The sequence below is a fragment of the Oncorhynchus tshawytscha genome, linkage group LG08, assembly GCF_018296145.1.
Source record: "Oncorhynchus tshawytscha isolate Ot180627B linkage group LG08, Otsh_v2.0, whole genome shotgun sequence".
NCBI lineage: Eukaryota > Metazoa > Chordata > Actinopteri > Salmoniformes > Salmonidae > Oncorhynchus > Oncorhynchus tshawytscha.
Window position 1 is genome coordinate 674389 of NC_056436.1, and position 25186 is coordinate 699574.

The window sequence follows — 25186 nt, forward strand, 5'->3', positions numbered from 1 at the left end:
GGAAGTACCAGGTAATAACATGTCTATATACAGGAAGTACCAGGTAATAACATGGTTATATACAGGGATTACCAGGTAATAACATGGCTATATACAGGGAGTACCAGGTAATAACATGGCTATATACAGGGAGTACCAGGTAATAACATGGCTATATACAGGAAGTACCAGGTAATAACATGGCTATATACAGGAAGTACCAAGTAATAACATGGCTATATACAGGAAGTACCAGGTAATAACATGGCTATATACAGGAAGTACCCTCTTCCTTCTCCTTCTGCATTCCTCCTCATCAACATCCTGCCCCCTTCCTTCTCCTTCTGCATTCCCCCTAATAAACATTCTGCCCCCTTCCTTCTCCTTCTGCATCCCCCTCATCAACATCCTGCCCCCTTCCTTCTCCTTCTGCATTCCCCTAATAAACATTCTGCCCCCTTCCTTCTCCTTCTGCATCCCCCTCATCAACATCCTGCCCCCTTCCTTCTCCTTCTGCATTCCCCCTAATAAACATTCTGCCCCCTTCCTTCTCCTTCTGCATCCCCCTAATAAACATTCTGCCCCCTTCCTTCTCCTTCTGCATCCCCCTCATCAACATCCTGCCCCCTTCCTTCTCCTTCTGCATTCCCCTCATCAACATCCTGCCCCCTTCCTTCTCCTTCTGCATCCCCCTCATCAACATCCTGCCCCCTTCCTTCTCCTTCTGCATTCCCCTCATCAACATCCTGCCCCCTTCCTTCTCCTTCTGCATCCCCCTCATCAACATCCTGCCCCCTTCCTTCTCCTTCTGCATTCCCCTAATAAACATTCTGCCCCCTTCCTTCTCCTTCTTCATCCCCCTCATCAACATCCTGCCCCCTTCCTTCTCCTTCTGCATTCCCCCTAATAAACATCCTGCCCCCTTCCTTCTCCTTCTGCATCCCCCTAATAAACATCCTGCCCCCTTCCTTCTCCTTCTGCATCCCCCTCATCAACATCCTGCCCCCTTCCTCGTCTTTCTGCATTCCCCCTAATAAACATTCTGCCCCCCTTACCTTACCTGCCCCCCTTACCTCTAAGGAGCAGCAGGTAGCCTAGTGGTTAGCGCTTTGGGCCAGTAACCAGAAAGGTTGCTGGCTTGAATCCCCAAGCTGACAAGGTAAAAATCTGTCAGTCTGCCCCTGAACAGCGCTGTTCCCCAGGCGCTGAAGACGTGGATGTTGGTTATGGCAGCCCACCGCACCTCTCTGATTCAGAGGGGTCGGGTTAAATGCGGAAGACACATTTCAGTTGAAGGCATTCAGTGGTACAGCCGACTAGGTATCCCCCTTTCCTTTACCCTGACTACTCCATCCATGTGGAAGAGGCAGGTTTCTGGAATGTTCTGAGGACCACCAAGACAAGGTCAAATGTATATTGAATGTGTAACAGATGGATATCGTAGTCTCCTTGCGTTGTGTTTTCTCCTAATAAATGATATCAGCCAGTTGTCCCAGTTGAGCATCATTTATTTCTGTTGTTAAATGGGAAACAGCACGTTAGTTGTGCAGGGCTTAACGATATGGATGGCTGTCGATGGCAAAATCTGTAGCATGAAGACAACTGTGTTAGCAGTGGGCTCATGTGACCATTACATCGGTGTATGCTAGCTAACACACTTATTTACAGCAATCATATGCCAAAGCACATCCCAGAAATCCCCTCAATCTCTAACAGGTACCATATACCCACACATGTATAAATCAGTAACGTACAGCAAACTTGTACACATTGTAAAATAGAAAATAGAAAACAGTATTCAGAACGTGACCTACCCCTTGCATCACATTTTCATACTGGGCAGACCTGACGTTCGTGATCTCCCCCTATCTGCAAGCGGGGCCAATCACAACACACCTTATTGTCAGAGTTGAACCAACCAATAAGAATGCTTGAACATTAAATACACATTTCTTTAGAGGCAAGTGGAAACATTACCAACCCTGTTACATATCAACATCAATTGAATATTATGTTAAACAAATATGCTATGAACATCATAAAATCTGACTTATTTGGAAATTGTGGAACATTGTAGGAATGTTCTGTGGAACCTATGGCCCAAATCCAGGTTGTATCACATCCAGCCGTGATTGGGATTCCCATAGGGCGGCGCACAATTGGCCCAGCATCATCAGGGTTTGGCTGGAGTAGGCCGTCATTGAAAATAAGAATTTGTTCTTCACTGACTTGCCTAGTTAAATAAAGGTTAAAAAAAAGGTATATGTAAAAATGGCACTAGTTAAGAGAGGGCAAATGGCACTAGTTAAGAGAGGGCAAATGGCACTAGTTAAGAGAGGGCAAATGGCACTAGTTAAGAGAGGGCAAATGGCACTAGTTAAGAGAGGGCAAATGGCACTAGTTAAGAGAGGGCAAATGGCACTAGTTAAGAGAGGGCAAATGGCACTAGTTAAGAGAGGGCAAATGGCACTAGTTAAGAGAGGGCAAATGGCACTAGTTAAGAGAGGGCAAATGGCACTAGTTAAGAGAGGGCAAATGGCACTAGTTAAGAGAGGGCAAATGGCACTAGTTAAGAGAGGGCAAATGGCACTAGTTAAGAGAGGGCAAATGGCACTAGTTAAGAGAGGGCAAATGGCACTAGTTAAGAGAGGGTAAATGGCACTAGTTAAGACAGGGTAAATGGCACTAGTTAAGAGAGGGTAAATGGCACTAGTTAAGACAGGGTAAATGGAACTAGTTAAGAGAGGGTAAATGGAACTAGTTAAGAGAGGGTAAATGGCACTAGTTAAGACAGGGTAAATGGCACTAGTTAAGAGAGGGTAAATGGCACTAGTTAAGACAGGGTAAATGGAACTAGTTAAGAGAGGGTAAATGGAACTAGTTAAGAGAGGGTAAATGGAACTAGTTAAGAGAGGGTAAATTTAACTTTATTCCTTTTATGCACTTTTCTCTCTATGCATATTCTGACCTTGAACTGAAGCATGAGAATAGCATGCTATTCATCCACTATTCATTTGAGATGGAGCTTGATTAAGTGGTGTGGCGGAGGTGTCTACAGATTCTGACCTTGACTGACCTTCCTAATTCCGCCACCTTTACGGCCAAGGAAACCATGAATAAGGTCTAGCAAACCTGACGGTTCCATGTGGAAAAAGCATCTACTTCATTTTTTGGGATAGAAATGACACCATTTTCCAAGCAATCGAATTAACACTTGATAAGATCTATTGGTAAGAGCTTTGTAAATTACTAATCTGTTTGGAGGAGGGGATTGTAAATGCACATAGCAATTGTTTTAGATGATTTTTCATTGTGCTCCCTGGAGTCTAATGCGAAACCCGCCACCTGGAAGCAAACTGAAAATCAAATCAACATGACATGTTTTGCAGTCACTTTTCCACAGTGAAGTAAGATATATATAGCTGTGCAGAATTTATTCCGAAAAAATGTTTTCGCCCTCAGAGATGCAACCTATAGTCTTCTGTAGGGCTGAACCCAAGCTATAGTCTTCTGTAGGGCTGAACCCAAGCTATAGTCTTCTGTAGGGCTGAACCCAAGCTATAGTCTTCTGTAGGGCTGAACCCAAGCTATAGTCTTCTGTAGGGCTGAACCCAAGCTATAGTCTTCTGTAGGGCTGAACCCAAGCTATAGTCTTCTGTAGGGCTGAACCCAAGCTTATAGGTTTCTGTAGGGCTGAACCCAAGCTATAGTCTTCTGTAGGGCTGAACCCAAGCTATAGTCTTCTGTAGGGCTGAACCCAAGCTATAGTCTTCTGTAGGGCTGAACCCAAGCTATAGTCTTCTGTAGGGCTGAACCCAAGCTATAGTCTTCTGTAGGGCTGAACCCAAGCTTATAGGTTTCTGTAGGGCTGAACCCAAGCTATAGTCTTCTGTAGGGCTGAACCCAAGCTATAGTCTTCTGTAGGGCTGAACCCAAGCTATAGTCTTCTGTAGGGCTGAACCCAAGCTATAGTCTTCTGTAGGGCTGAACCCAAGCTATAGTCTTCTGTAGGGCTGAACCCAAGCTATAGTCTTCTGTAGGGCTGAACCCAAGCTTATAGGTTTCTGTAGGGATGAACCTGCTGAGTTGATGAATGAGCTTTAGAATGTTTTCATTATATACCCAGGCTTTTATCAGTCTCATTTTACCATTTGTATCATGTTAAATATTAGCCACTATCAGGAGCCACTGTCACTAATACCCTCATACATTTATTTATGCATCATTCCATTCCTCTGACCTCTTTCCTCTGTCACGTCATTAGAAGTTGTTCCCGAGGGTCGCTAGCATTACCAGATCATATCAGGCTAACGTTGTGCATTAATTTAGGACATGTAACCTATTGAATGATTATGGAACTCAGACCACACGTAGCAGGATAAACCTGGAGCCTGGTGTACGGTTCACAACGACTGGACCGCTGTCATACAGTTCCATGATTACTGAGTTTTAGGTTTTATAGGACTATTGTTCAACCCCTATTGTACACTTTCTTCCACCTTCCAATATTTCATGGATTGCACTTGAACATGACAACTTTCAGGATGAATCAAACCACTGATTCATCAATACTTTCCTAACCTCAAAATGTGCCTCAATAATCTCCAAGATCAGAGTATTTTTAAATCTACCAGTTGGTGCTGAAACAGAGACAAAGATGCGTACATATGTTTCTTTCATTGATCCCTATTTTCTGACCCCGTTCTCTCCATGTTTTCCAGTGATTCTGTCCACAAAATTATAATTAAAGGTGCACCGTATTTAAAGGGATGGCTTAAGATAAAATGTAATGAAAATTCTATTGGCCAGCAACATAGGAGGGTTTTCAGCAGTTGAATAAAATGTATTCAGAGTGTGCAAGATGGCCACACCTGCAGAACGTGTTACGCGGTAAATAAGGTAAGTCTGAATACCAACTACTGAGAAGTGCACAGGAAAGGTGTGCGTAGGAAAGGCATAAATTCCTAAGTCAGGATCGGGCCCAATGCGAATATCCATGCAACATCCCAGATAACACCCATTACTTAATTACATGTTCTGGGAACCTTTAAAGAACTTAGACCAGGTGTTCTGTCAACATGCTTACAACATTAAGGGAATGTCCTGTGCAACCTCATTTAAACATTGCATGAATGTTATCACAACTGAGCATATTTTGTGTTTTGGGAACCTCTCTCCTGTAATGTACTCACACTGTTCCCACAACCTAATTAAATGTTCTGGGAACCTTTAAAATAACTGATAAAAGCTGTTCTGTCAACATTCATATAATATCGAAGGAATGTTTTCTGCACCTTGATACAAACATTATCTGAGTGTCAGCACAACTGGACAGTTTTAGGGTTTTCATTGTCATATCCCCACAATGTTCCCACAACCTAAATAAATATTATGGGAACCTTTAAGGACAGACTAAATGTGTTCTGGGAATGGTCTTGTAACATCAGTGGATTGTTTTTTGCACCCTAAAATATATATATTTTTTTGCATCATCCACACAGCTGGACAGTTTTTTTGTTTTGGGAACCTATCTTTTGTGATGACCCCACAATGTTCCGACTAGACTGTTGCCACAACATAATTAAGCATTCTGGGAATCTTTAAAGAACAGATTAAACAGATTAAATGTGTTCTAGGGACGTTCTTGCAACATCAGGCAAATGTGTAATACAAACATTCTATAATCATCAGCACGACTGGACAGTTCTTGTGTTGTGAGAACATATGCCTAACAAATGTTCTGGGAACATTCACAGAACCAATTTTGGTTTGCTGGGTGTCCAGCTCTCGTTGCTTAATCAGAAGCAGAGAGCTGTTTTACCTCTCAGAAGCAAAGTGAAACCCAGAGATATTATTATGTACATTTACATGAATGCTAATAATTCAATATTAAACAGAATGTGGTAGTAGATTGATTATAGCATTAGTCATGTAGTAAACACCTCACTCTGCTTCTCTTCATCTGGATCATAATCAAAGTAAGCATACGTTGATTAAAACACCAGGTTTTTTCTTTTGAATTATTAGGACATGCAAACAGCTTAAATCGGTGTTCCAGTGGTGTATTTGATCTGCACATGTGCCAGCACCGGGTAGCACAAGACTCCCTCTTATGCGCGGATGAAGTGAGTTTGGAAAGATTTAAGGTATGTGCAGCACTGCTGGAACTCTGCGTTGCGTGTGATTGATTGAGACTAAAGATGTGGACTTTGGAGATCGCGTTGTTTTAGTGTATCATAATTCTCTCTCTGCATCCAAAAGAAAAGACAAAACATTTGTAGAGTCCAAATATGTTCTGCCAATCATCGCCTCTTTCCTTTCTAGTGCATCAAAATTACTTGAGAATACAGAAATGAGCCTTTCCTTATTATGCATCAACACATAACATATATTTTACATAGATAAAACCACATACCTGCATTCAAAAGAAAAGAAAAACATTTCAGATCAAATGTCACGGCCGTTGTATGGAGGAGACCAAGGCACAGCGTGATATGCGTACATTCTTCCTTAATTAAGAAAGGACACTGAACAAACTAACAAAATGAATCGTGAAGATAAATATGAGAAGTGCAGACAGGCAACTAAACATAGAATAAGAACCCACAAATACCCTATGGCAATTGGCTACCTAAATATGGTCCCCAATCAGAGACAATGATAAACAGCTGCCTCTGATTGGGAACCAATTCAGGCCACCATAGACCTACATATACCTAGACTTATAAAACCCTGTAGATATACAAAAACTAACATACCCACCCTAGTCACACCATGACCTGACCAAAATAATAAAGAAAACAAAGATAACTAAGGTCAGGGCATGACAACAAATATGTTCTGTCATCCGTCGCCTCTTTCTACAACAGACGCACAATACAAAGGACTGGGATCAGTGGAGGACCGAGCCATCGTTCACACATACATCGGCCTCGGGGACGACCCGGAGGGCGAGGGGCAGGGCGATCCGGCCGGCGACGGTGGAATTCAGCAGTTCAGGGTCCAATACATCAGCCACCGGAACCCAGCACCTCGGCTGGTACCCCAATACACACTGAAAGGGGGAGAGGTTAGTGGAGGAGTGGCGGAGCGAGTTCTGTGCCATCTCTGTCCAGGGCACGAACGCCGCCCACTCCCCCGGCCGGTCCTGGCAAAAGGACCGCAGAAACTTGCCCACATCCTGGTTCACTCTCTCCTCCTGCCCATTACTCTCGGGGTGTAAACCCGAGGTGAGGTTGATCGAGACCCCCAAACGTGCCATGAACGCCCTCCAGACTCTCGAAGTGAACTGGGGACCTCGATCAGACACTATATCCTCAGGCACCCCGTAGTGCCGGAAGACGTGTGTAAGCAGGGACTCTGCAGTTTGTAGGGCCGTAGGGAGACCGGGCAGAGGGAGGAGACGACAGGACTTAGAGAAACGATCCACAACGTCCAGGATCGTGGTGTTTCCCTGTGAGGGAGGAAGAGCCGTTAGAAAATCCACCGACCGGTGTGACCAAGGCCGTTGTCGAACGGGTAAGGGATGTAGCTTACCTCTGGGCAGGTGTCTATGAGCCTTACACTGAACGCACACTGAGCAGGAGGAAACATAAACCCTCACGTCCCGAGCTAAGGTGGGCCACTAGTACTTCCCATTCAGACAGCGCACCGTCCGACCGATCCCCAGATGACCAGAGGAGGGTGATGTGTGGGCCCCATAGATCAACTGGTCATGGACAGCAGACGGAATGTACTGACGCCCGGCAGGACACTGGAGGGGAGCGGGCTCTGTACGCAATGCCTGATCAATGTCCGCATCCGGCTCCCACACGACCGCCGCTACCAGGCAGGAGCCCGGGAGAATGGGAGTCTGATCCATGAGTCGCTTGTCTGTGTCATACAGCCGGGACAGTGTAGCTGCCATCACATTCTGGGAACCTGGCCTGTAGGACAGGGTAAACACAAAACGGTCGAAAAACATGGCCCACCTTGCCTGACGAGGAATCAGTCTCCTAGCCTCCAGGATGTACTCCAGGTTGCGGTGGTCAGTCCAGATGAGGAAAGCGTGTTTAGCCCCCTCAAGCCAATGTCTCCACGCCTTCAAAGCCTTGACCACAGCCAACAGCTCCCGGTCCCCCACATTATAGTTTTGCTCCGCCGGGCTGAGCTTCTTCGAGAAGAAAGCACAGGGGCGGAGCTTCGGTGGCGTGCCCGAGCGCTGAAAGAGCACGGCTCCGATCCCAGCCTCTGATGCGTCCACCTCCACTATGAATGCCAAAGAGGGATCCGGATGGGCCAGCACGGGAGCCGAGGTAAACAGAGCTCTTAGGTGACCAAAAAGCCCTGTCCGCCTCAACCAACCACTGCAGACGTACAGGACCCACCTTCAGCAGTAAGGTAATGGGAGCAGCCACCTGACCAAAACCCCAGATAAATCTCCGGTAGTAATTGGCAAACCCTCAAAATTGCTGTACTTCCTTTACCGTGGTGGGAGTCGGCCAATTACGCACGGCTGTAATGCGGTCACTCGCCATCTCCACCCCTGATGTGGAAATGCGATACCCTAGGAAGGAGATGGCCTGCTGAAAGAACAGGCATTTCTAAGCCTTGACGTACAGGTCATGCTCCAACAGTCGTCCAATTAACTTGCGCACCAAGAACACATGCTCGGCACGTGTAGCGGAGTATATCAGAATGTCATCGATATACACCACTACACCCTGCCCGTACAGGTCCCTGAAAATCTCATCTACGAAGGATTGGAAGACTGATGGAGCATTCATCAACCCGTACAGCATGACGAGGTACTCATAAAGCCTTGAGGTGGTACTAAACGCCATCTTTCACTTGTCTCCCTCCCGGATACGCACCAGATTGAACGCACTCGTGAGATCCAGTTTAGTGAAGAAGCGTGCCACGTGCATTGACTCAATTGCCGTGGCGATAAGAGGTAGCAGGTAACTGTATCACACTGTGATCTGATTTAGACCTCTACAGTCAATGCACGGGCGCAGACCTCCATCCTTCTTCTTCACAAAAAAGAAACTCAAGGCGGTGGGTGAAGTAGAGGACCGAATGTACCCCTGACGCAGGGATTCAGAGACAGGACATCCGATGGGAGTTTCCGCTTGCAACAGGGGATACACGTGACTCCTGGGAAGTGCTGCGTCTACCTGGAGATTTATCGCACGATCCCCCCATCGATGAGGTGGTAATTGAATCTGCATATTCTGGGGGAATGCGCACGGTGGAGACCTGGTCTGGACTTTCCACCGTGGTAGCACCAACGGAAACCGCACACCTCCCCGAACACTCTTGCGACCACCCCGTGAGAGCCCTCTGTTGCCAGGAAATGGTGGGGTTATGACGAGCCAACCAGGGAAGGCCTACTACAACGGGAAACACAGGAGAGTCAATGAGAAAGAGACTGATTCTCTCCGTGACCCCACTGCGTCACCATGGCCAGGGAGATGGTGGCCTCCCTGATTAGCCCGGACCCTAATGGTGGACTATCCAGAGCGTGAACCGGGAAAGGTCTATCCACAGGAATAATGGGGATCCCTAAACTAAGAGCTAACGCTCTGTCGATAAAATTCCCAGCTTCGCCTGAATCGACGAGCGCCTTATGCTGGGAATGCGGAGAGAACTCAGGGAAACAAACAGGTACAAACAGGTGGACAACAGAGGACTCTGGTTGAGAGTGGCACAGACTCACCTGGGGTGCCGCCAGAGTGCCCTGCCTGCTGCCTCGACTCCTAGAGGGACCAACCCGGCACCGACAGGCAGTGTGCCCTCTGCGGCCACAGATGGTGCGCGTAAAGGCCCCTCCTCCAGCTTCACTACGCGCAGCCCCTCCCAACTCCATGGGCAACGGAGAGGGAGTGCTGGGAGATGGAACCGACAGAGCCCCCTCAAGACGTCCCATGATGACCAACAGGTTATCCAACCAGATAGACAGATCCACCAGTTGGTCAAAGATGAAGGTGGCATCCCTGCAGGCAAACTCCCATCGGATGTCCTCACGCAGGCTGCATCGACAGTGGTCGATTAGGGCCCTGTCGTTCCATCCTGCTCCGGCGGCCAAGGTCCGGAACTCTAGCGCAAACTCCTGTGCGTTCCTGGTCCCCTGCCTCAAATGGAAGAGTCGTTCCCCCGCCACTCTACCTTCGGGCGGATGATCAAAGACGGCCCGGAAGCGACGGGTGAACTCCTCGAAGTTGTCCAACTCCGCGTCTCCTTCTCTCCACACGGCATTTGCCCACTCCAGAGCTCTCCCCGAGAGGCATGAGACGAGGGCGGACACTCTCTCTCTTCCTGAGGGAGCTGGGTGAGCGGTGGCCAGGTGTTGGTCCAGTTGTAAAAGGAACCGTCCCATCATACACCCTGGGAAGGGAGAGACGCATCCCACTGGAGCTGGATCCGGACGGGTAGAGGTAACCCCGGTTGCGCTGGTCGAGGCGCCTGTCTCTCCCAGCGGGCCATGGTCTGGACAACGCGATCCATCATGGCACCGAGATGATGTAGCATTGCCGTGTGTTCCTGGACGCATTCCTCGACTCCTCTGACTGGGGTACCTGCTCCTGCTGACTCCATAGTTGGTGTAAGATTATTTCAGATAATCAGAGTACTGGTAGCGGAGTCAGGTGCAGGAGAGCAGAGTTTTATGAAGAGGTGCAAACTATTTAGGCAAAAGTGCAAAACAGTCACAAGAATGATGTTTAACAATAAACATCTTTGTGAAAAATAACACGGAAAAAACAAGCCAGTCTGGCGCAACAACAATACACACGTAACACAAACAAGCTTACACAAAGACATGATGGGGAACAGAGGAATACATATATGTAGATTCATTGGGGAATGAAAACCAGGTGTGCAGGGAACAAGACAAAACAAATGGATACATGAAAAATGGAACGGCGATGGCTAGAAAGCCAGTGACGTCGACCGCCAAACGAACAAGGAGAGGAGCCGACGTCGGCGGAAGTCGTGACATGAACAAAACACTGTGTATCATGACTTTGTGCTTAAAGGAATCAATTTTTTTTTTTAAAGATGACAGGACAAAACGTAAATGCACACTCCCCTTTTCCCAGGAACACGCAGGGCAAAACGTAAATACACACTCCCCTTTTCCCAGGAACACTCAGGAAAAAACGTAAATACACACCCCCCTTTTCCCAGGAACACGCAGGACAAAATGTAAATACACACTCCCCTTTTCCCAGGAACACTCAGGAAAAACGTAAATACACACCCCCTTTTCCCAGGAACACGCAGGACAAAATGTAAATACACACTCCCCTTTTCCAAGGAACACGCAGGACAAAACGTAAATACACACCCCCTTTTCCCAGGAACACGCAGGGCAAAACGTAAATACACACTCCCCTTTTCCCAGGAACACGCAGGGCAAAACGTAAATACACACTCCCCTTTTCCCAGGAACACTCAGGAAAAACGTAAATACACACCCCCCTTTTCCCAGGAACACGCAGGACAAAATGTAAATACACACTCCCCTTTTCCAAGGAACACGCAGGACAAAACGTAAATACACACTCCCCTTTTCCCAGGAACACGCAGGACAAAACGTAAATACACACTCCCCTTTTCCCAGGATGCAGGCATGCATAATAACAAATCAGCATGCTATGTTAATAATGAACCTGGTGAAATTCACAAAGTCTTTTAACAACTGCTACGTATGCATCTTATAACTAGTTTTCACATGCAAACTTTATATGTCCGAAGTAGTCTTCACCAAAATGACATGGACACTGTGGTAGAACGTTGATTTTGATTGGTGGTGTTCTGCATTTATCAAAAGTCCCATCAAGTAGCCTGATTTCAGATGTGTCCATGTAAACAGGATTACTAGAGAAATTGTTATTTTTGCAAAAGTATGTCAACATTTTAAACAAACTATTATATTAACATGACAATCCACATTATTGTGTGCATGTAACCGTGCTCATTGGCTCTTCTGGATCAGACACACCCTCACAACTCCACTGCACTGACACCTGTGGCCCTCACAACTCCACTGCACTGACACCTGTGGCCCTCACAACTCCACTGCACTGAGACCTGTGGCCCTCACAACTCCACTGCACTGAGACCTGTGGCCCTCACAACTCCACTGCACTGACACCTGTGGCCCTCACGACTCCTCTACACTGACACCTGTGGCCCTCACAACTATACTACACTGACACCTGTGGCCCTCACAACTCCACTACACTGACACCTGTGGCCCTCACAACTCCTCTACACTGACACCTGTGGCCCTCACAACTCCACCGCACTGACACCTGTGGCCCTCACGACTCCTCTACACTGACACCTGTGGCCCTCACAACTATACTACACTGACACCTGTGGCCCTCACAACTCCACTACACTGACACCTGTGGCCCTAACAACAACACTACACTGACACCTGTGGCCCTAACAACAACACTACACTGAGACATGTGGACCTCACAACTATACTACACTGAGACCTGTGGCCCTCACAACTCCAATACACTGACACCTGTGGCCCTAAAAACTATACTACACTGAGACCTGTGGCCCTCACAGCTCCACTACACTGACACCTGTGACTCTCACAACTCCACTACACTGAGACCTGTGACCCTCACATCTCCTCTACACTGAGACCTGTGGCCCTCACAACTCCAATACACTGACACCTGTGGCACATTATGGCACAATCCACATTATTGTGTGCATGTAACCGTGCTCATTGGCTCTTCTGGATCAGACACACCCTCACAACTCCACTACACTGAGACCTGTGGCAATCACAACTCCACTACACTGAGACCTGTGGCCTTGACAACTCCTCTACACTGAGACCTGTGGCCCTCACGACTCCTCTACACTGACACCTGTGGCCCTCACAACTGAGCCAGGAAAGATTGGCATGCATATTATTAATGTTAGCTCTCTGTGTACATCCAAGTCCCTCTTTGTGACACCTGACCACACGACTGAACAGTAGTCCAGGTGAGACAAAACTTGGGCCAGTAGTAAATGGGCATAAACAGCTGCCCTGGGGAATTCCTGATTCTACCTTGATGTTGGAGAGGCTTCCATTAAAGAACACCCTCTGTGTTCTGTTAGACAGGTAACTCTTTATCCACATTATAACAGGGGGTGTAAAGCCATAACACATACGTTTTGCCAGCAGCAGACTGTGATCAATAATGTCAAAAGCAGCACTGAAGTCTAACAAAACAGCCTCCATAATATTTTTATCATCAATTTCTCTCAGCCAATCATCAGTCATTTGTGTAAGTGTTGTGCTTGTTGAATGTCCTTCCCTATCAGCATGCTGAAAGTCTGTTGTCAATTTGTTTAATGTGAAATAGCATTGGATCTGGTCAAACACCATTTCTTCCAGAAGTTTACTAAGGGTTGGTTACGGGCTGATTGGTCAGCTATTTGAGCCAGTAAAGGGGGCTTCACTATTCTTGGGTAGCGGAATGACTTTAGCTTCCCTCCAGGCCTGAGTGCAAACACTTTCTAGTAGGCTTAAATTGAAGATATGGCAAACAGGAGTGGAAATATCGTCTGCTATTATCCTCAGTCATTTTCCATCCATGTTATCAGACCTCGGTGTCTTGTAATTTTTATTTTATTTAACTAGGCAAGTCAGTTAAGAACACATTCTTATTTTCAATGACGGCCTAGGAACGGTGGGTTAACTGGTCTAGGAACAGTGGGTTAACTGGTCTAGGAACAGTGGGTTAACTGGTCTAGGAACAGTGGGTTAACTGGTCTAGGAACAGTGGGTTAACTGGTCTAGGAACAGTGGGTTAACTGGTCTAGGAACAGTGGGTTAACTGGTCTAGGAACAGTGGGTTGACTGGTCTAGGAACAGTGGGTTAACTGGTCTAGTGGGTTAACTGGTCTAGTGGGTTAACTGGTCTAGGAACAGTGGGTTAACTGGTCTAGGAACGGTGGGTTAACTGGTCTAGGAACAGTGGGTTAACTGGTCTAGGAACAGTGGGTTGACTGGTCTAGGAACAGTGGGTTAACTGGTCTAGGAACAGTGGGTTAACTGGTCTAGGAACAGTGGGTTAACTGGTCTAGGAACAGTGGGTTAACTGGTCTAGGAACAGTGGGTTAACTGGTCTAGGAACAGTGGGTTAACTGGTCTAGGAACAGTGGGTTAACTGGTCTAGGAACAGTGGGTTAACTGGTCTAGGAACGGTGGGTTAACTGGTCTAGGAACAGTGGGTTAACTGGTCTAGGAACAGTGGGTTAACTGGTCTAGGAACAGTGGGTTAACTGGTCTAGGAACAGTGGGTTAACTGGTCTAGGAACAGTGGGTTAACTGCCTGTTCAGGGGCAGAACGGCAGTTCCATCGCTTCTCCATACTCTTCTCTTCCCATCATTCTGGTGCAAGTTGATCTTTGTCTCATTTGACCATAAGATGTTGTTCCAGAACTGTACAGGCTTTTTTTAGATGTTGTTTGGCAAACTCTAATCTGGTCTTCCTGTTTTTGAGGCTGGTTAACTTCTTGTGGTAAACCGTCTGTATTTACTCTGATGAAGTCTTCTCTTGGTTGTCGTCTTTGACACAGAAATGCCTACCTCCTAGAGGGTGTTCTTGATCTGGCCAACTGTTGTGAAGGGGTTTTTCTTCACCAGGGAAAGGATTCTTCTGTCATCCACCACAGTTGTTTCCTGTGGTCTTCCGGGCCTTTTAGTGTTTCATCAACAACATAGGAATCACTACAAAACGTATTGTATGACCTCTTATACACTATATTAGGCCCAGCCTGACCTCTTATACACTATATTAGGCCCAGCCTGTCCTCTTATACACTATATTAGGCCCAGCCTGTCCTCTTATACACTATATCAGGCCCAGCCTTTGGAACTTTGGTTTTCCTAGATATGGCTACTATATTGTGATCACTACATCTGATGGATCTGGATACTGCTTTCAAGCTCATTTCTGCAGCATTAGTAAAGATGTGATCAATACATGATGATTTCATTCCTGTGCTGTTTGTAACTACCCTGGTAGGTTGACTAACAACCTGAACCAGGTTGCAGGTACGTACTGGTTACAGTTTGAAGCATTTTCTTGAGTAGGCAGCTTGATGAAAGCCAGTAAATATTTAAATCACCCAGAAAATATACTTCCCTGTTGATATCACATACATTATCAAGCATTTCACACATATTATCCAGATACTGACTGTTAGCACGGTGGTCTAGGCACCTGATTACTGTATACAATAGCTTTAGGATCAGAGGCATTCAGGGGAATTAGAGGGAGATAAATTAGGCTACTGGTACATTGTAAATGCCCCTGGTACAATGTACATTTGCTACAGCATTATAATGACTCAGTGAAACAACGGTAGGGATTAACTGAGCTGGGCTTGGGTCATTGATAAGTCATTGTCTCAACGCAGCCTTATAATGCTGTGAAAGGATCGAGGAACCCAAATGATTTGGGTGGATCCCATCCTCCTTATAATGCTGTGAAAGGATCCAGGAACCCAGATGATTTGGGTGGATCCCATCCTCCTTATAACGCTGTGAAAGGATCCAGGAACCCAGATGATTTGGGTGGATCCCATCCTCCTTATAATGCTGTGAAAGGATCCAGGAACCCAGATGATTTGGGTGGATCCCATCCTCCTTATAACGCTGTGAAAGGATCCAGGAACCCAGATGATTTGGGTGGATCCCATCCTCCTTATAACGCTGTGAAAGGATCCAGGAACCCAGATGATTTGGGTGGATCCCATCCTCCCTTATAACGCTGTGAAAGGATCCAGGAACCCAGATGATTTGGGTGGATCCCATCCTCCTTATAACGCTGTGAAAGGATCCAGGAACCCAGATGATTTGGGTGGATCCCATCCTCCTTATAACGCTGTGAAAGGATCCAGGAACCCAGATGATTTGGGTGGATCCCTTCCTCCTTATAATGCTGTGAAAGGATCCAGGAACCCAGATGATTTGGGTGGATCCCATTCTCCTTATAATGCTGTGAAAGGATCCAGGAACCCAGATGATTTGGGTGGACCCCATCCTCCTTATAATGCTGTGAAAGGATCCAGGAACCCAAGTGATTTGGGTGGATCCCATCCTCCTTATAATGCTGTGAAAGGATCCAGGAACCCAGATGATTTGGGTGGATCCCATGCTCCTTATAATGCTGTGAAAGGATCCAGGAACCCAGATGATTTGGGTGGATCCCATCCTCCTTATAATGCTGTGAAAGGATCCAGGAACCCAGATGATTTGAGGGACCCCATCCTCCTTATAATACTGTGAAAGGATCCTGGAACCCAGATGATTTGGGTGGATCCCATCCTCCTTATAGCGCTGTGAAAGGATCCAGGAACCCAGATGATTTGGGTGGATCCCATCCTCCTTATAATGCTGTGAAAGGATCCAGGAACCCAGATGATTTGAGTGGACCCCATCCTCCTTATAATACTGTGAAAGGATCCAGGAACCCAGATGATTTGGGTGGATCCCATCCTCCTTATAGCGCTGTGAAAGGATCCAGGAACCCAGATGATTTGGGTGGATCCCATCCTCCTTATAGAACATGTTTTGTTTCCAAAAGATATCAAAATTGCCAACAAAAGTTACACCTATTGAGCTGCAATAATCCTGTAGCCAGTTGTGAAGAGAAAGAGTCCTGCTAAATGTTTCAATGCCTCAATTCAGAGATGGCACAGGGCCAGATATGATGGGTCATTTATTAGTGTTTAGCAGAGCGTCAATCAGCTCTTTAAAGTCCAGTTTCAACTGTTCAAAGCTGCCCTTCATAATGTAATTAAAACCCATAAGGATAGAATCAATGTCCATGTCCTGATGTAGTACATTCAGAAGCAGCTTAGTAATTTCATTAAAACCCACATGGACTAGGATAGAAGAGTGGCTCAGAGTCTGGGAGGAGGAAGAGGAGCCAGGCTGAGAGGGAAAAGGGGGGCCAGGCTGAGAGGGGAAGAGGGGCCAGGCTGAGAGGTTGGGACGAGGAAGGGACACAGCTTATTGGAGGAAGAGGGACAAGGCTGAGAGGAGGATGAAGGGCAGAGAGGCAAGTAGGAAGAAGAGGGGCTGGGAGGCTAGGAGGAGGAGGATGAGGGGCCACGCTGAGAGGCTGTGAGTAGGAAGAGAGGCATAAGAGGTACAGAGAGGCATAAGAGGTACAGAGAGGCTGGGAGGAGGTAGTGGGTCTGAGAGAATAGAAGCAGGAAGAGGGGCCAGGCTGAGAGGAGAAAGGGTGGCAAGGCTAAGAGGAGGAAAAGAGACCAGCCTAAGAGTCTGGGAGGAGGAAGAGGGGCAGAGAGCCTGGGAAGAGGAGGAAGGAAGGCTGAGAGACAAGGAGGAAGAGCGACCAGGCTGAAAATCTGGGAGGAGGAAGAGGAGCTGAGAGGAGGAAGAGGAGCTAAGCGGTTGGGGTGAGGAAGAGGAGCTGAAAGGCTGGGAGGAGGCTCGCTTCCAGGTACGACGACAGCGCCAGAGAAACATCTGTGCCGAAGGTATGCCGACCTCTTCCTCTTGCTCAGAGAAGAGCAGGGGGCTGATAACCCAGGGAACACTTGAACTGAGGACCATATGTCTTCCGGATGGTGCAACATCCGGAAGACATGCTGCACCATAAGCTCTTTGGCAGAGAGGTTGGGGAGAGGAATGAAGTGGGTGGCTTTGGAAAACTGGGCCATTACTGTCAGGATGGTGGTGTTGTCATCAGACGGGGGGAGACCCGTGACAAAGTCCAGGGATATGTGAGACCGGGGATGGTGAGGGACAGGCAGAGGTTGAAGGAGACCAGCCGGAGCATGCAGAGGAGTCTTGTTCGTCACACAGATCCTGCATGTGGAGACGAATGCGGAGACATCAGGAACTATGGTAGAAAGCATTGTCGCACAAAGGCCAGGGTGCGACGGGAGCCCAGGTGGCAGGCATGCCTGGAGGAGTGGGCCCACCAGGACCGAGGAGCGGACTGCATCAGGAACAAACATCCGGTTATCTGGGCCCCCCCCTGGGTTCGGCTGGAACGCTGCACCTCAGGAATCTGCTTTCCTATTCCCCAGCTGAGTGCCGTCGCCAGGCACGAGGACGGATGGCCTCTGGTTCCGGGGTTGTAGACGTGGGTAGAGCTTTAAAATACAAGTAAAACCAAATGCATGCTCTTCAACCGATCACTGCCTGCACCTGCCCGCCCGTCCAGCACTACTCTGGACGGTTCTGACTTAGAATATGTGGACAACTACAAATACCTAGGAGTCTGGTTAGACTGTAAACTCTCCTTCCAGACTCACATCAAACATCTCCAATCCAAAGTTAAATTTAGAATTGGCTTCCAAACATACCCTCGTAAAACTGACCATCCTACCGGTCCTCGACTTCGGCGATGTCATTTACAAAATAGCCTCCAAACCCTACTCAATAAATTGGATGCAGTCTATCACAGTGCCCTCCGTTTTGTCACCAAAGGCCCATATACTACCCACCACTGCGACCTGTACGCTCTCGTTGGCTGGCCCTCGCTTCATACTCGTCGCCAAACCGACTGGCTCCAGGTCATCTACAAGTCTCTGTTAGGTAAAGTCTCCCCTTATCTCAGCTCGCTGGTCACCGTACCAGCACCCACCTGTAGCACGCGCTCCAGCATGTACATCTCTCTGGTAACCCCCAAAACCAATTCTTCCTTTGGCCGCCTCTCCTTCCTGTTCTCTGCTGCCAATGACTGGAACGAACTGCAAAAATCTCTGAAACTGGAAACACATCTTCCTCACTAGCTTTAAGCATCAGCTGTCAGAGCAGCTCACAGATTACTGCACCTGTACATAGCCCATCTATAATTTAGCACAAACAACCTCTTTCCCTTCTGTATTTATTTATTTTGCTCCTTGCACCCCATTATTTCTCTACTTCGCACATTCTTCCACTGCAAATCTACCATTCCAGTGTTTTACTTGCTATATTGTATTTACTTCACCACCATGGCCTTTTTTTTCTTTACCTCCTTATCTCACCTCATTTGCTCACATCGTATATAGACTTGTTTCTACTGTATTATTGACTGTATGTTTGTTTTCCTCCATGTGTAACTCTGTGTTGTTGTATGTGTCGAACTGCTTTGCTTTCTCTTAGCCAGGTCGCAGTTGTAAATGAGAACTTGTTCTCAACTTGCCTACCTGGTTAAATAAAGGTGAAATAAAAATACAAATAAATAGCGGCGAGACAGCGTATCCAGTTTGGCATTCTTGGATCCCGGTCAGTATGAGAGGGAGAAGTTGAACCGGGTGAAAAGCAGGGCCCACCTAGCCTGGAATTGAGACGCTTGGCGGTTCGGAGATATTCCAGGTTCTTGTGATCGGTCCACACAATGAATGGATGTTCCGCCCCCTCCAGCCAGTGCCTCCACTCCTCCAAGGAGGGATGTAACTTGAGGTCCAGGGCAGAACGCTGGGACAGGACAGTCCCCACTTCGACATCCAAAGCATCGGCCTCCACCGCAAAGTGGCGGGACGGGTCAGGATGAACCAAGATGGGAGCTGTGGTGAAACGGTGTTTGAGATCCCAGAACACCCGGTCAGCAGCTGGGGACTACGTGAACGGAACCTTGGGAGAGTTGAGTGCAGACAGTGAGAAGCCAGGGCACTGTAACCTCAGATAAAGCAACAATAAACGTTGGTCAATCCCAGTAAACGTTGCAGTTGCACCCTGGACGTAGGCTGGGACCAATCCACCACTGCTCTCACCTTCCTGGGATCCATCTGTATACTCCCTGCAGCAATGATGTAACCCAGGAAGGGAATGGTGGAGTGATGGAATTCTCAATTCACAACAACAACAAAAAATTATCCAGGAGGAGCAGGAGAAAACGAGGATGTTGTCGAGGTAGACAAAGACGAACCGATTCAACATGTCATGGAGAACATCATTAACCAGAGCCTGGAACACAGCTGGGGCGTTGGTAAAGCCAAATAGTAAGACTAGGTACTTGTAATGACCGCTAGCCATGTTGAAGGCAGTCTTCCCCTCGTCCCTTTCCTGTATCCGCCCTAGGTAGTAAGCATTCCATAGGTCCAGCTTGGAGAACACGGTGGCCCCCTGGAGCGGCTCGAAGGTCGAGGAGATAACTGGTAGCAGGCTGGGCTGACTTCAGGCATTGAGTGTGGCAGATGGGCTCCAGCCCATGATGGCACCGGCAGACCAGTCAATAAGGGGATTGTGTCACTGGAGCCAAGAGAACCCAATACCTGTGAACCTGGGGTGAGAATTGGACCGTCTCCCTGACACAAGTTTTTTTTTTATACCTTTATTTAACTAATCATCTTTCCCTCGATCCTGTCTAGTCTCCCAGTCCCTGCCACTGAAAAACATCCCCACAGCATGATGCTGCCACCACCATGCTTCCCCGTTGGGATGGTGCCAGGTCTCCTCCGGATGTGACGCTTAGTATTCAGGTTAAAGAGATCAATCTTGGTTTCATCAGATCAGAGAATCTTGTTTCTCATGGTCTGAGAGTCCTTTAGGAGCCTTTTGTAAAACTCCAAGCGGGCTGTCATGTGCCTTTTACTGAGGAGTGGCTTCCGTCTGGCCACTTTACCATAAAGACCTGATTGGTGGAGAGATGGTTGTCCTTCTGGAAGGTTCTCCCATCTCCACAGAGGAACTCTGGAGCTCTGTCAGAGTAACCATTGGGTTCTTGGTCACCTCCCTGACCAAGGCCCTTCTCCTCCGATTGCTCAGTTGGCCGGGCGGCCAGCTCTAGGAAGAGTCTTGGTGGTTCCAAACTTCTTCCATTTAAGATTTATTTTTATTTTTTTACTTAACCTTTATTTAACCAGGTTGAGAACAAGTTCTCATTTACCACTGCGACCTGGCCAAGACAAAGCAAAGCAGTGTGACAAAGACAACACAGAGTTACACATTGAATCAACAAACGTAGTCAATAACACCATAGAAAAATCTATCTACAGTGTGTGCAAATGTAGAAGAGTAGGGAAAAAACAGGAAACAGACAGGGTCAGGGCAGGCGAAATGGGCAAAAACAGGAAATAGACAGGCTCAGGGTCAGGGCAGGAAAACAGACAGGCTCAGGGTCAGGGCAGGAAAACAGACAGGCTCAGGGTCAGGGAAGGAAACCAGACAGGCTCAGGGCAGGAAACCAGACAGGCTCAGGGTCAGGGCAGAAAACAGACAGGGCTCAGGGCAGGAAACAGACGGGCTCAGGGCAGGAAACAGACGGGCTCAGGGCAGGAAACAGACGGGCTCAGGGCAGGAAACAGACGGGCTCAGGGTCAGGGCAGGAAACCGACGGGCTCAGGGTCAGGGCAGGAAACCAGACAGGCTCAGGGCAGGAAACCAGACAGGCTCAGGGCAGGAAACCAGACAGGCTCAGGGCAGGAAACCAGACAGGCTCAGGGCAGGAAACCAGACAGGCTCAGGGCAGGAAACCAGACAGGCTCAGGGCAGGAAACCAGACAGGCTCAGGGTCAGGAAACCAGACAGGCTCAGGGTCAGGACAGGAAACAGACAGGCTCAGGGTCAGGACAGGAAACAGACAGGCTCAGGGTCAGGACAGGAAACAGACAGGCTCAGGGTCAGGGCAGGAAACAGACAGGCTCAGGGTCAGGACAGGAAACAGACAGGCTCAGGACAGGAAACAGACAGGACAGGAAACAGACAGGCTCAGGACAGGAAACAGACAGGACAGGAAACAGACAGGCTCAGGACAGGAAACAGACAGGCTCAGGACAGGAAACAGACAGGCTCAGGGTCAGGACAGGAAACAGACAGGCTCAGGACAGGAAACAGACAGGCTCAGGGTCAGGAAACAGACAGGCTCAGGGTCAGGGCAGGAAACAGACAGGCTCAGGGTCAGGGCAGGAAACAGACAGGCTCAGGGTCAGGACAGGAAACAGACAGGCTCAGGACAGGAAACAGACAGGCTCAGGACAGGAAACAGACAGGCTCAGGACAGGAAACAGACAGGCTCAGGACAGGAAACAGACAGGCTCAGGACAGGAAACAGACAGGCTCAGGGTCAGGACAGGAAACAGACAGGCTCAGGGTCAGGAAACAGACAGGCTCAGGGTCAGGGCAGGAAACAGACAGGCTCAGGGTCAGGACAGGAAACAGACAGGCTCAGGGTCAGGACAGGAAACAGACAGGCTCAGGGTCAGGACAGGAAACACAGGCTCAGGGTCAGGACAGGAAACAGACAGGCTCAGGGTCAGGAAACAGACAGGCTCAGGGTCAGGGCAGGAAACAGACAGGCTCAGGGTCAGGGCAGGAAACAGACAGGCTCAGGGTCAGGGCAGGAAACAGACAGGCTCAGGGTCAGGGCAGGAAACAGACAGGCTCAGGGTCAGGACAGGAAACAGACAGGCTCAGGACAGGAAACAGACAGGCTCAGGACAGGAAACAGACAGGCTCAGGACAGGAAACAGACAGGCTCAGGACAGGAAACAGACAGGCTCAGGACAGGAAACAGACAGGCTCAGGGTCAGGACAGGAAACAGACAGGCTCAGGGTCAGGAAACAGACAGGCTCAGGGTCAGGGCAGGAAACAGACAGGCTCAGGGTCAGGACAGGAAACAGACAGGCTCAGGGTCAGGACAGGAAACAGACAGGCTCAGGGTCAGGACAGGAAACACAGGCTCAGGGTCAGGACAGGAAACAGACAGGCTCAGGGTCAGGAAACAGACAGGCTCAGGGTCAGGGCAGGAAACAGACAGGCTCAGGGTCAGGGCAGGAAACAGACAGGCTCAGGGTCAGGACAGGAAACAGACAGGCTCAGGGTCAGGACAGGAAACAGACAGGCTCAGGGTCAGGACAGGAAACAGACAGGCTCAGGGTCAGGACAGGAAACAGACAGGCTCAGGGTCAGGACAGGAAACAGACAGGCTCAGGGTCAGGACAGGAAACAGACAGGCTCAGGGTCAGGACAGGAAACAGACAGGCTCAGGGTCAGGACAGGAAACAGACAGGCTCAGGGTCAGGACAGGAAACAGACAGGCTCAGGGTCAGGACAGTAAACAGACAGGCTCAGGGTCAGGACAGGAAACAGACAGGTTCAGGGTCAGGACAGTAAACAGACAGGCTCAGGGTCAGGACAGGAAACAGACAGGAGCAAGAGGAAACCCCCTGGCATTAAGGATCCCCATTAGCTGACCCTGACCCTAACCCATTAGCTGACCCTGACCCTAACCCATTAGCTGACCCTGACCCTAACCCATTAGCTGACCCTAACCCTAACCCATTAGCTGACCCTAACCCTTAACCCTAACCCTAACCCTAACCCTAACCCTAACCCTAACCCATTAGCTGACCCTAACCCTAACCCATTAGCTGACCCTAACCCTAACCCTTAACCCTAACCCTAACCCTAACCCATTAGCTGACCCTAACCCTAACCCATTAGCTGACCCTAACCCTAACCCTAACCATAACCCATTAGCTGACCCTAACCCTAACCCTAACCCATTAGCTGACCCTAACCCTAACCCTTAACCCTAACCCTAACCCTAACCCATTAGCTGACCCTAACCCTAACCCTAACCCATTAGCTGACCCTAACCCTAACCCTAACCCTAACCCATTAGCTGACCCTAACCCTAACCCTAACCCATTAGCTGACCCTAACCCTAACCCATTAGCTGACCCTAACCCTAACCCATTAGCTGACCCTAACCCTAACCCATTAGCTGACCCTAACCCTTAACCCTAACCCTAACCCTAACCCTAACCCATTAGCTGACCCTAACCCTAACCCTTAACCCTAACCCTAACCCATTAGCTGACCCTAACCCTAACCCTTAACCCTAACCCTAACCCATTAGCTGACCCTAACCCTAACCTCTAACCCTAACCCTAGCTGACCCTAACCCTAACCCTAACCCTAACCCATTAGCTGACCCTAACCCTAACCCTAACCCATTAGCTGACCCTAACCCTAACCCTTAACCCTAACCCTAACCCTAACCCTAACCCATTAGCTGACCCTAACCCTAACCCTAACCCTAACCCATTAGCTGACCCTAACCCTAACCCTAACCCATTAGCTGACCCTAACCCTAACCCTAACCCATTAGCTGACCCTAACCCTAACCCATTAGCTGACCCTAACCCTAACCCTAACCCATTAGCTGACCCTAACCCTAACCCCTAACCCTAACCCTAACCCTAACCCTAACCCATTAGCTGACCCTAACCCTAACCCATTAGCTGACCCTAACCCTAACCCTAACCCTAACCCATTAGCTGACCCTAACCCTAACCCCTAACCCTAACCCTAACCCATTAGCTGACCCTAACCCTAACCCTAACCCATTAGCTGCTGCCAAGGGAGTGAATTAGAATAAAACATAGATTTTCACATGTTTATCTCACATAGGTAGTAATTCATATCGGATTTGTTTTTGCTTGTTGTGTTACAGCTTGAATTTTAAATGGCTTGAGATGTGTTTTTTCACTGGCCTACACACACTACCCATAATGTCAAACTGGAAGGAGTCTATTTTTACAAATGATTAAAAAATGAACAGCTGAATAGTCTTGAGTCAATAACACTCTTACTGACAGTTGTGGCTGCATTGCATGATGTATTATTGTCTCTACCTTCTTTCCCTTTGTGCGGTTGTCTGTGCCCAATCATATTTGTACCAGGTTTTGTGATGCTACCATGTTGTGCTGCTGCCATGTTGTGTTGCTACCACATAGTTGAGATGTTGTGTTGCTACCATGCTTTGTTGTTGTCTTAGGTTTCTCTTTATGTAGTGTTGTCTCTCTTGTCGTGGTGTGTTTTGTCCTATATTATAATTTTAAAAATATATATTTGTAATCCCAGCCCCCATCTCAGCAGGAGGCCTTTTGGTAGACCGCCATTGTAAAAAAGAATTTGTTCTTAACTGACTTGTCTAGCTAAATAAAGGTTCAATAAAAAATACATACAAATAAGCATTCAACCCCTTTGTTATGTTAAGCCTAAATAAGTTCAGGAGTAAAAAAGGGCTTAACAAGTCACAGGTTGCATAGACTCACTGTGCAATAATTACTCCATCTCTGTACCCCACACATACAATTGTCTTTAAAATCCCACAGGCGAGCAGTGAATTTCAAACACAGATTCAACCACAAAGACCACGGAGGTTTTCCAGTGCCTCGCAAAGAAGGGCACCTATTGGTAGACGGGTAAAAATAAATAATAAAAGCAGA

The 25186-nt window shown here is 48.0% G+C and overlaps 1 protein-coding gene across 1 annotated transcript; it reads right to left on the reverse strand.

Moving 5' to 3' along the window:
* Positions 1-418: 418 nt before the first annotated feature.
* Positions 419-877, reverse strand: LOC121846979 (octapeptide-repeat protein T2-like). Its single transcript, XM_042326216.1, has one exon. The coding sequence runs from the start codon at positions 875-877 to the stop codon at positions 419-421; it is 459 nt and encodes a 152-aa protein (XP_042182150.1).
* Between the last annotated feature and the right edge of the window lie 24309 nt (positions 878-25186).